The sequence below is a fragment of the Chrysoperla carnea genome, chromosome 1 (genome assembly GCF_905475395.1).
Source record: "Chrysoperla carnea chromosome 1, inChrCarn1.1, whole genome shotgun sequence".
Taxonomy (NCBI): Eukaryota; Metazoa; Arthropoda; class Insecta; order Neuroptera; family Chrysopidae; genus Chrysoperla; species Chrysoperla carnea.
The window spans coordinates 83,153,397-83,165,818 of record NC_058337.1 but is presented as its reverse complement, the minus strand read 5'-3'; the positions used below and the strand labels follow the sequence as shown (position 1 = coordinate 83,165,818).

At 28.7% G+C, this 12,422-nt stretch overlaps 1 protein-coding gene across 1 annotated transcript; it reads left to right on the top strand.

The window, feature by feature from the left end:
• Positions 1-1,566: 1,566 nt before the first annotated feature.
• Positions 1,567-10,125, top strand: LOC123290801. The gene is made up of 3 exons (XM_044871133.1): positions 1,567-2,190; positions 4,663-6,899; positions 9,658-10,125. The coding sequence occupies exons 1-3, from the start codon at positions 1,688-1,690 to the stop codon at positions 10,026-10,028; spliced, it is 3,111 nt and encodes a 1,036-aa protein (XP_044727068.1). The 5' UTR covers positions 1,567-1,687; the 3' UTR covers positions 10,029-10,125.
• Positions 10,126-12,422: the final 2,297 nt, after the last annotated feature.

Below are 12,422 nucleotides of genomic sequence, written 5' to 3'. Positions count from 1 at the left end.
ACGATATTTGATAGGAAAGTATATGGGAACTATATCAAACACGATTTCAGGATTTGGGAACTTATAATTAAACCACGTTTAACGTAATTCCCAAATAAAGTAGTCTAGTCTTCATGTAAAGTACTATCAAATATCGTAAAAATGGTGTTTATTTAATTTCTGATCTGCTAATTTCTTCCCAAATAATTCTTAATTGAATAAAAATAGTTTTAATGAAAAATAAAACTTAACATTAACCTAAATTAAAACATAAATTATTTTAAATAGCTTAAAATTTGAATTTTGCCGCCAAATAACAATTAATGGCGTTAGGAGGTTAAGTTAATATAACCTATATATAAATCAACTAAAATATAGTTTAAGTTAATTAACTATATATATGTTTCCAAATGCTGAAACCATGTTTAACGTAATTGCCAAATAATTTCCTGTACGCTAAAAATAGACTAATTAATTTACAGAAAAACGAATTATTCCCGAATTATAAAATTATATTTCCAAATCATCCCAAACGAATAAAAATAGTTTTATTGAAAAAAATTGTGTGTGTCAAGCTGGAGTTTACTCCTTAAGTGTTGTATAATGTGCTGTCAGTTTCAAACAATAGATACTTTGACTGCAGTATAATTTATATATGGAAACCCGAAGACGTAAGATGTACGTTGACTGATTTGCTATGTAGACATTCTGCATCGGTGGGTAACAACTTCACTGTGTGTCGTGAGATGTGACCGTCAGGTCATTGTCAGTTTCGAACAATAGATGCTATGTATGTTATACGTATACACACGCATTATTATAAAGTGAAAGGTGCGCATGATAGGTTGCACACACAAAAAAAAAAACGAAGTCATTCTATCACTAGAATTTTAGTCCAAATATTTTTTTCATACGCCTTATATGAAAATCGATTCTTAAAGAGTAAACTCAAACACTAGATAGCCAGTCACGACGACTGTCGACGGAAGTGAAAACTTTAAACTTTGGCATAACTGTTATTTTCAATATGGTATTTTGATGACACGTCATCAATGATGATGCGAATGCCTAAGACTTTTCCTTACCAAAAATCGTCTAACGCACCTATAGAAGTTTTCACTTCAGTGCAAATTTTGTCTGTGGTTAGAAAGAAGAAGCTGTTACATTCAACAAGTTCCACGTAAATCGGTATCTACTACTTGACAAATGTACAGTACCAATATGACGTACCAATCTACTACGATCTCTAATGTACTACGATCACTACTTGTTCCAGTAGTTACTTTACTCAATGGTTTTTTTTAATAACAGAGAACCATAGAGAATATCAGACATGTTTAATAAAAAAAAATTATCCATACCCGTTTTAATTTAGGACGCATAGATTGATATGAAAAGGGATAAAAAATACATGTATAAATGTTAATAAACGTGAGGCTAAATAAGTTGGAAGTAAAAATATTTTGTGTATCACTTCGTAAAGTGTTTATTTTCGATCATTAAATGCATAGTTACACAAAAAAGTGAATTTGTTACAAAATAAGACAATATTACTGATACATATTTAAATAAAAATCGAATTTAAATAATGTTAATTCATACAGAAAACATTTATGGAAATATTGACAGTCTTTGTAAACATCAATTAACCAAATAAAAAATTTTGACATGCAGTGTTTTTACACCTAGTTTAAGTGAAAATTTTGATATGGCTGAAGACGAAAATATTTATTATATTCAAAAACAAGAGGATGGTACACATCTTTCATGTGTTTGGCAAGATGCATACACTGAGGTGGTTGCATACGAAGAAAATGTTCAAGACAATAGTAATCTAAATATTACATATGTCACTGAAGATAATGAGAGTTCAAATGAAAATTATGAAACTGCTGGAGAAGATTCACAATATTATTCGGTGATTGAAACCAATGAAACGTTAGATCACGATCAAACTTTGCAACCTATTGAGCCTCAAATGAATTTAAATGAGGATTTTAAAGGTAATCTTACAGTTATACAATATCCTACGGAAGATGTGAGTGTTAAAGATGAGTTAATTGAAACAAAAGTAGAAAATTGTGATAATACTATTGTGGAAGATGATGATCAAGTAATTCTTTATAAAATTGAAGATTCGAATGAATTATTTGCTGTGCAAATTGCTCGAGATGCTGATGGAAATGTTCAAAAATATCAGTACAAAGTCAGGTAATTAAAATTAACCTATCAATAATAAAAAGTAAGAAAAAATTTCATAGAGAAGTATTCGTAGCTGTTACCTAAACATATTTTTACATAAATTGGGAATAAATTCTTACGAGTAATTATTTAGATTATGAATTTCCATGTAAAATTTATTATGATATCCATATGTGTCATGATAATTGATCTACCGAATATTTTTACAGTGAAATTTTTTAATATTGTTGGTAATAAAAAGGAAGTTGTAGCAGATTTAACTAATCTTTGACTAATCTTTCGGATAGCTCTACAGGAATACTAAAAAGTATGAGAGAAATATATCATAAAGATAGTTTTAGTTGAGGACATTTTATTTTCAAGTGTTCACTATGAATTAAATAATTGTAAATTGGGGGGCGTAAGTCCTAAAATTTCTCCTAGACTTAAAAATTAATTGCCTTATTGCAAAAAAATCTTCCAAGGTTCCAAGCGCAAAAAAAAAAAAAAAAAAATTAGAAAAGACCGAAAATTTTTATTTTATCAAAATTTTTAATCCTTTCATAGGTTTTGCGTTGTATCCATAAGTTGTTTTTGAAGTCATTTTATGTAAAAATCGTTGCCGGCAGTACCTATCATCTAAAAGGGTATAGATTTATGCTTTTCGTGCAATTGGAAACGAATTAAATTTACCAAATAATGAAAGTCTCTTCGAATTTTCCTCCAATTATAATATCAGTTTTAACTTTTCACTAATTTTGTAGGCGTACGTAATATGCTAAGAGCCCGCCGCTGAAAAAGGCACCTCATCGGTTAAAGGACATACATTATTGGAAAAGGTAGTACTCAAATCAATGAAAATAATGATATAGGAGTTTTAGTCCCCAGTCAGTCGCTTAACTAGGCAACCATTTTTTGATTTTTTTAATTTTGGTGTAGTTGCTTACCCTATTAGTTAAAGCATAATTTTGGTATCAAATGAAAGCTTGAACTTTCTAGTTTTCGAAAAAAAATGGTTGCCTAGCCTCTGACTGTTAGAAATTTTGGCAGCCCACTTTAAAGACCGGCAACTTCATAGTGATATTATTTCCACAACACAACTTACACTCCACCAGTTTTAATAAAATAAAAAAATAAAATAAAAACTTACACTCCAAAAATCAAAGTATATCGTTTGTTTTTTTTGACGTCACGTAAATAACAAAAGATGTTCACTTTTAAATAGACACACACACAACTGATATTCCTATATTAATTAATACATACTATAAAATTTGCACCTAATTAACGCCCTCGTGGGTAAACAGTGATGTTTACAAAAAAATGTTTCAAACAAAAGTTTTTTATTTTTTTATAAGGAACATTTTATACATTTAAACTGTTGTTCTATCTCTAACGGTTTACAAGATGGGTCCTACGGACCCAAGACCCAATTGACCTATGATGCTCATTTACGAACTTGACCTCACTTTTTACGTCCTGAGTACGCTGTAAAAATTTCAGCTCGATATCTTTTTTCGTTTTTGAGTTATCGTGTCCACAGACGGACAACTGGAAATGGACTAATTAGGTGATTTTATGAACAGCTATGACAAAATTTTTTTCCTAGCATCATTATTTTTAAGCGTTACAAACTTGGGACTAAACTTAATATACTATGTATATTTCATATATGCATGGTATAAAAATATTAAAAAAATTAACGAATATTGAAATTTAAAAATATATTTTTTTAAATAGTTTGTTTTAAAATATATTCTTTTCTCTAATTCATTTCCTATGTTTTAATTATATTTTCTATGTTTTAACTACGTTTCCATTATGTATTTAATAATTTAAAAAAAAAATTAATTGTGAAAACAATTAATTTTATTATTTATTTCATAAATATTTAAAATATAAAAAAAAAAGTTGATAAAATGTGATGGGAAATAAATAAATTGAAGTATAATGTTCTCACAGAGTTGCTTATGTAGTATCTCATAGTATACACTCGAGTTGCCGGTCTTTAAAGTGGGCTGCCAAAATTTCTAACAGTCAGAGGCTAGGCAACCATTTTTTTTCGAAAACTAGAAAGTTCAAGCTTTCATTTGATACCAAAATTATGCTTTAACTAATAGGGTAAGCAACTACACCAAAATTAAAAAAATCAAAAAATGGTTGCCTAGTTAAGCGACTGACTGGGGACTAAAACTCCTATATCATTATTTTCATTGATTTGAGTACTACCTTTTCCAATAATGTATGTCCTTTAACCGATGAGGTGCCTTTTTCAGCGGCGGGCTCTTAGCCTATAAGAAAATGATGCAAGTTAAATATGTCAACCATTTTTTTGAGTATTGTCATAGAAACGAAGGTATATCTAAATATGAATACAAAAGTTTGGAATAATTAGAACTTTAAAAATTTCTTAACCTTGGAGTTAACCTGAACAAATATAAAAATTTATAAATATTCCAAAAATCTTATCAATTATTAAAAAAATTCCGTTTATTTATTTAGACAAAATGAAGATGGTCAATTAGAAGCGGTTCCAGGTACAATACAAATCCAGCCAGAAGGTACCGAACAATTGATATGCGAGGATACAACGAATAAAGAAATGACAATAAATCAAAATATTGTGGAAGATGAAACTCAAAACTTCCAAAGTATTTATGAAAATTCGTTAACGGAAGGAATGAAATCAGAAAATGTCGATGAAGAAATAATCAATGAAAATGAGCACATCACAGAAGAAATCCAATCGGAAGAAACAATTTACGAAGATACAAATAATGAAATTGAAGTAGCGCAAGAATATAATGCAGAAGACGAGGTTGTCGAAAAATTAGATGAAGAAAATAATCATATTGAATATTTGAAACAAGATGAAGAAGAGGTTTTGCAACATACGGGAGGTGAAACGTACTTTGGTGAGGAAGAAGAAGAATTTGAAAATGTTGAATATCTACAAGATGACGATGACGAAGAAGTACATTATGAACAATTAGAAGAGAATTACATGGAAGAATCTACCGAACATATTCTAACAAATTTGCCTTCTGAAGAAGATCAAACTTTTATAAAACAATATCCACCAAATAGCCAAGTTGAAGTATTATCAAATGTTCTCATGGAACCAAATATAAATGATCCTCTTACTCAAGAGGAACCAACTCCTCCTCCACCCGTGATTTCAAATACCCCTAAACAAATTTTAAATAAATTATCGAATATAACATTTGGTAATGAAAGTATCGAATTAAAACGTGTAAATAGTGGTGCTACTTCGAAACAAGCAAATAAATTAACATTTTTAATCGTAACTCATCCCGAAACCGAAAAACAAAATAAAAATCTGATCAATAACAAAAAATTTCGAAGTATTTTAAGGCCTAGCATACATCAACACAGTAGTTTACAGAAAAATGTTTATCCTCCCGTATATAGAGCTAATTGTAAGCAATTAAAACAAAAAACAGAAGTACCGATTTCAAAAATTAATAATACGGTTTTAAATAGCACGCCAAATTTTAATAAAGGTCCACGGCAGCCTCGAAAACAGGTTATTACACCAGTAGATCGAGTTGGATCTGAGATAATAATTCAAGCTCCTGAGGAAAAAGAGATCCCAGTAGAAACGTACGATTTAGATGCATTTAGTGATGAAGAATATTCACCAAAAGTTAAACCAAAGAAAATATACTCGACAAAGAAACGTGGGAAGAAACCAACAAAATTGATTGAATCAATTATAATTTCAGATAATAATTCAAAATCGACATTTGAGGATGATATAGAAATTAAAAACGAATTTGAAGTCAAAAAGAAAGAAAAACCTGTCGAAATTAAGAAACCGGAAAAACCAAAATTCGATAAAGTATTACCTCGAAAAAGAGGTAGACCTGGTCGGCCAAAATTATCTGAGAAGAATAAATTTAATATGATTGAAAAAGAAGTAATTTCTTCCGGATCAATTAAAGGTGGGCAAAGTGGTAGACCAAAATTTATTCGAACCACACGAAAAATTTCAAATGGAAAACAAAAGAATGATTCCAAAGAAAATGACGAAAAGACAATTCGAATTGAAAAGGAATTGAATGAAGATATTGTTAATGATGAGATTCGGTTAATTACCCCTAAAAGACGTGGTCGACCACCGAAAAAGTATTCACCCGATGATAATATTACTCGAAAACGAAAAAGTTCGAGTGATGATGTAAAAAATGTTGATGTTTCTGATAAATATTTTGGATTCTGTAGTGATAGTGAGCTCGATGATAAAGAAACAATTCACGAAGAACCAGATATCAAAAAACAGAAAACCGCTTTGGAAAATGAGAAAATTGATGATTTAATGAGTGAAATGCAAGATATTCATGGTGTATCTGACGAAGAGGAACAACCAGCTAAAATTGATGAAATGTTAGATGAAAAACCTACAGAAACTGAAACTTTACTCTCAATTTTAGAGACATCACCAAACGAAAAAGAAGATGTACTTACAAGAGCATTAAAAAGTGCGAACATAATTACACCTGAAGAGGTTAAACAAGAAGAAAATACTTTTTTAGAGACAACGGCCATTAAAAAAAGTGATAACTCTAAAGTTAACGAACCAAAAAAAATTTCATTTGAAAAGAGACCAACGAATAATACAACTACAACATACAAATGTGCAAAATGTTCAAAAACTTTCCCAAAATATATGTCATTAAAAACACATTTACAAGAACACACTGTACAAAATAAAAAAGGTAAGTTTAATTGTTCTAAATGTCCACGTGTATTTACATTTGAAAATGCACTCAAATTTCATGAAAAATCTCATCATACTCATAATAATCAAAATTTGAGTGAAAACTTAAATAATACAAAAAATTTGAATTGTACACACTGTACAAAATCATTTAAAACAATGTTACAATTAAAATCACATCAATTACAGCATAAACAATATCAATGTGAAAAATGTTCAGCAAATTTTCAAAATAGGTCCGAATTAATCAATCATTTGCGAAATCATTCGAAAAAAGAAAATGAGGATATAAATGATAAATCGACGAAAGCACGAACATTTCGTCGTAGTACACAAGATAAACGTGAATTCAGTGAAATTTTATCAAAAATAGATACAACTAAACGAAAGACTATTGCTGTGACGTCTGATAAAACATCAAATGATGATAAAACGCCATCTGTTGATGTACATCGTTGTAACGTATGTATGAAAACATTTCGACAACTAGTCCATTTAGTCATGCACCGTGAAGTACATCAGAAACCAACATGTTCAAATTGTGGCCAAATATTCCCGTTCAAACATGTACTTAGTGAACATATGCGTCGGTATTGTTTAAAATCACCTCGAATCAACAACGCGAGTGCAAACTCAACAATTAAAAAAAGACCTTCGTTGCAAAAACGACCATCGCTACAAAATAATGATACAACTTACGATTGCGAAAAATGTAAAAAGACATTTAAAAATAAAATGTTTTATCAGAATCATATGAAAATACATGTGAAAAAGTCACCGAATAAACAACGGAATAATGTGCTCGTTCGGAAAAGCATGATGGGTAAAACAAAAATTTTAGATACTACACTTAGTGCAGCCGCAATTTCAGAACGTCGTAAATCGGATCGAAAACAAGTGCCTACAAAAAAAGTGATGCCAATTCGATGTGAAATGTGTGATTTGAGTTTTACCACATACACAGGCTTGTACAGGCATACACTATCACATCCAGGTATATAGACATTTTTCACATCATAAATTTTCGCAAAAAAATATATATTGGACTCGCGAAACATTTTATTTCTTTTATTTTGTGCCAATTTTTATTCTTAAGTGAAAAACAAGCTTTTTGGGTAGTGTTGCATGATTACGTTTTTATTTCATCAAAACATGTTTACTTTTAAAATTAAAAACAAATATTTTATTCATAATTAGGTTAAAAAATTTTGTTTAGTAAAATTCATTTTAAAATTATTCATAAATATTAGTAATATTTTTTAACCAATAAATTTTGTATCTGAATTTTTTGTCTTCACCTCGAACTTTTGAAGCAATATTTAATTTATCGCTATCGTTAAAGACGTAACTATTGAGATAGTTGATGTTATGACAACAAGGTTATAATATTTATAACTATGATAACAAGACAATAAGCCGCGGACAATGACTCGTTCGCCATACTAATTAAATGATTATTTCCAAGAATATCGTCATTCATAATTCATGTTAGGCATTAAGATACCAACAGAAATAATTTTATTTATAACATTTTTTACAACTTTAAATATGATTAAACTCAACGACATTTTGATTTTTATATTTTAACGTGAGACATAGCTTTTCTGTGTGGATCAATTTCACTATAAAATAAAGGCAAAGTGACAAACCCGTCATATATTTATCAACTTCGTTTCAGATCTTAAAAAAAATTTGTTGTTTCTAGAAATAAATGTTAGTAGAAATTATCATACTAAGTTGAAATTTTTAACAATGTTAACAATTAAATGTATAACAAGGTATATCGACCTACCGAAGAAATTGAAATCTTGTACTGAAATACCATTTTAAATTTAATAAAAACGGCTTAGCAAAATTCAAGATGAATCGTTTACTAAACACACAATAAAAAGTTTTAATTCAAGAAAATTACTTAGACTATTATTACGCTTTCAATTCACCGAAAGTTAGAAAGTCTTGCGGAATTCATCAAGCTAATTCTGATTTTGCTATGCGTGTATTTACGAAACTATGTTACAAAAAATTCAGCAACAGATATTTATTGAATTATTAGTACCTGTTACTTTTGATTTGGAGTTATTTCCACTCAAAATATTTAAATAGTTTGAAAAGCTCAGAAGCTAATCCGATTTTAGTAATTTTTTTCAGATTCATATTTTTAACTTGTAAAAAAAAAAAAATGGCATTAAAAATTTCTTACTTAATAATTGAGAAATGTTAGTCCCGGACAGGGAAAACAATAAAAATATTTTCTAAAATTCGGAGGTTTGATTTAAATCAGTTGATTTTTTTATCAATATCGGGATCTATACATTTAGCAATAATTCTAGGAAAGCTTTTCTTGATATATTCAGAGAATTTTGTGAGACCAATTTAACTCTGCAATTCGCCCACCTAATTTCGACACGATTTGTTAGATTTTAAAGAAATGAATTTTTCACTTAATTTTTTTTAAGTTTCGATATTGAGCTTTATATCTTATACACGATATGTTGAGTGGATTTTAACTCAAGCCTTGTATTCATTAGCACTTTTATATTTGTAATTTTTCCCATTCATAAAATAATATAATCTTTCATCTGAACGGTTTTGCAAAAGAAACAATGTATGAAATATTCGAAAGCACTAAAACGAATGGATAGAAAAACACAAATGTATGCATTATGAATACCAAGACTTACACGCTTTAAAAAGAACGCTTTTTTAAAATTTTATAACAATTCAGAAAGATTAATATTTTGGTTTATTTGTTTTAGATATCAAAGAAAAATGTGAATATTGTGATGCAGGCTTCGAGACAAAAGCCCAACTTTTAAAACATTTACAAACGCATGTTAAAAGTGATATTCAATTAGAATGCTCTACCTGTAAGAAGACATTTAAAACTGACGATGAACTTATTAAACATAAAAATGAGTGTAGTGAGGTTAATGACGCTCAGGATAAACTAAATAGTGAACAAAGTGAGTCATCATCACAGGGAGACAAGACTCATAATAACGATAGCAATAAAAACCTTTTATTAACTTTGAGGAAATCAGTCAATATTCCTAAGAAGAAATTAGCACATGGTGGAATACCACTCCCGTTAAAATTGCAAAATAAGTTATTGAAAAGAAAGTTATAGTTTTAATTTTTTTTAGTTTTAAAAACAGTTTTTTTTTTTATATATATTTTTTGTTTTGTTGTTTTAAAAATATCCCAAAAAACAAACTCAAGTGTGTTTTAGAAAAAAAATCTGTATCTGTATGTCATGTTATGTGTTTTTCTTTTTTATTTGTAAAAAACAAATTTATGAATTTATCGAAGATTTTCAATTATTTAAGTTCGTTTTACAATAATTCGAATGATTGATATTTTAATACAATGAATTTCTGCGTAACCAATTGTTGGCTTAAAGGTACAATTCATGACAGCCCATCAGGAATGAAAGATATCAGCATAATAAATGCTGTAACTAAGTAATTTAAATCATGTTAGTCCTATGTGATAATATTATTATCTTATTCGGAAGGATTTTATTCGACTCACTAATTTTCTTTATTTAAACTGTTTGCATGCCTCAAATGGAAAAGAATTGCTAAAAAATAAAAATTTTGTTGAGATGTAAATAATTTGATGAAAAGACATCAAAAAATTTATTTGACTGAAGTGATTAGTTTCTCACTACTTTATTTGGTCAGCAGCTTAAATTGAAATCACCGTAATTAATTATTTGGAAATTATTCTTTGTCTTTATTCGCTGTATTTCTTCGAATGTCATATCTGGCCTAGTAAACATAATATTTTATAATCGGTAAATTTAAATTATTGTAGAACGGGCATTTCCGTTGGGAAAACAGGAATCCAAAAGTATATGGATGAGAGGGAAGTTTCAAAATTTGTTTCCCGAATTTTGGTACCATTTGCTTGAACGTAATGCTACTTTTTTTTATTTAGGTTAACTTGTTTGGTGTTTAGGTTAGGGATCGATGCTAGAAAAGTTTATTTCAGATCATACATTCCGTTACATGAGCGTCATTTTAGCCCCTTGATTTAATAGACTTTTTGAGAAAAACAGCCACAAGAGATTACGCTCCTCACCTCTACCCTCTTTAGTGGAACGGAACAAGCCAAACTCCTGAAGTGCATTGTCCACATGAAATTATAAAAAAAAAACTCATATATTATATATTCTTATTAGATTTTCATTTGTATAAATTTTATTAACTAATTACAAATAAAATTTCATATTAGCATTTCGGTTGAAGTCTTATTTTAATAATTAATGAATGTTCGTAATAATAAACTAAGCGAGTTGGATAAAACTTTTTATCCGTTTGAAAATTGAAAAGTCCAGTTAATTGACTATTTTTGTATAAAAAATGCGCTAAATACGATGTTGACGAATACGGCATGACAAATTTTGTTAAAATCTTGGTTTTGTGTCCCTTAATTTTTAAAGTTGTCGTTAAAAAATATAATTTTTAACAATAAAGTCCTGTTTTTATAAATTTTTCTGTCACCATCGCATTTAGCACATTTTTTAAGTGAAAATGTATAAAGTAAATAAACTGACCTCTTCAATTTTTCTGGAAATCGATTTTTTTTGCATTTAATATGACTCGCCTAAATCACGTTCTGCACTTTGAAATCACAGTAAATTAACCACAACAAAACCAAAAATAAAGTGTCAATTTATTAGATAAAATTTACCAAATTAATGTTTTGTAAATAGTAGTCGTTAATGACCACGATGTTAAAAAGCGACTTTAAATAATTAAATAATAATAATAATAAAACCAAAACTAAACAAGCCATTGGTAGTTCCCAGCATAATCAACAGTTATGAAAAAATAAAAATAAAATAAAAATAAAAACTCAACCGATTCGAAATGATTCGACTGAATGTTATGATATTCTTTTCGGATCATTATGCCGTTAATACGCTTCGATCTACACCTCAACGAAGTTTATTTTTACACCTCATTTTTTGTTCGCGCGATATCGATCAGGAAAAAATTACCAATAACTTCCTATATTTGAAAGTTAATAAATGAAGTATATTTGAAAATCGGATAAGAACATGAGTTTTTAAACCCTGTACGTATTAAATATATTATCAAGGTATACTAATTTTAGCCCCAAGTTTGTTACGCTTAGAAATATTGATGATACGAACAAATTTTTGGTGAACAAGATAATTCAAAAACGAAAAGAGATCCCAACTTGAAATTTTTATAGCGTTCTCAGTAAGTAAAAAGGGAGTGATAGAACAAAAATTTAAAAGTAAAATATGCTCCTTATATAGAGTGAGCTGTTTCAAAAAACCATGCTTAACTTTTGCTATGTTTAATATTTTAGAAGCAATTTTATTCTAGATTTAATCTAAATTATAATTCTTTATAATTATAAATATTTAAAAGATTTTATATTGTAATTTAATTTTTGGTGTTAAAAACATGCTGACTCATGATTTCCTCTATATCGTTTAGCTTCCAACGCTCACGAAAAATAAATATTTTATTTATTGAATAAGAAA

Coding starts and splice junctions, on each gene's coding strand:
- LOC123290801 (XM_044871133.1), top strand. CDS start 1,688: ATGGCTGAAGACGAAAATATTTATTATATTCAAAAACAAGAGGATGGT. Junction 2,191..4,662: donor AAATATCAGTACAAAGTCAG/GTAATTAAAATT, acceptor TTATTTATTTAG/ACAAAATGAAGATGGTCAAT. Junction 6,900..9,657: donor CACTGTACAAAATAAAAAAG/GTAAGTTTAATT, acceptor TATTTGTTTTAG/ATATCAAAGAAAAATGTGAA.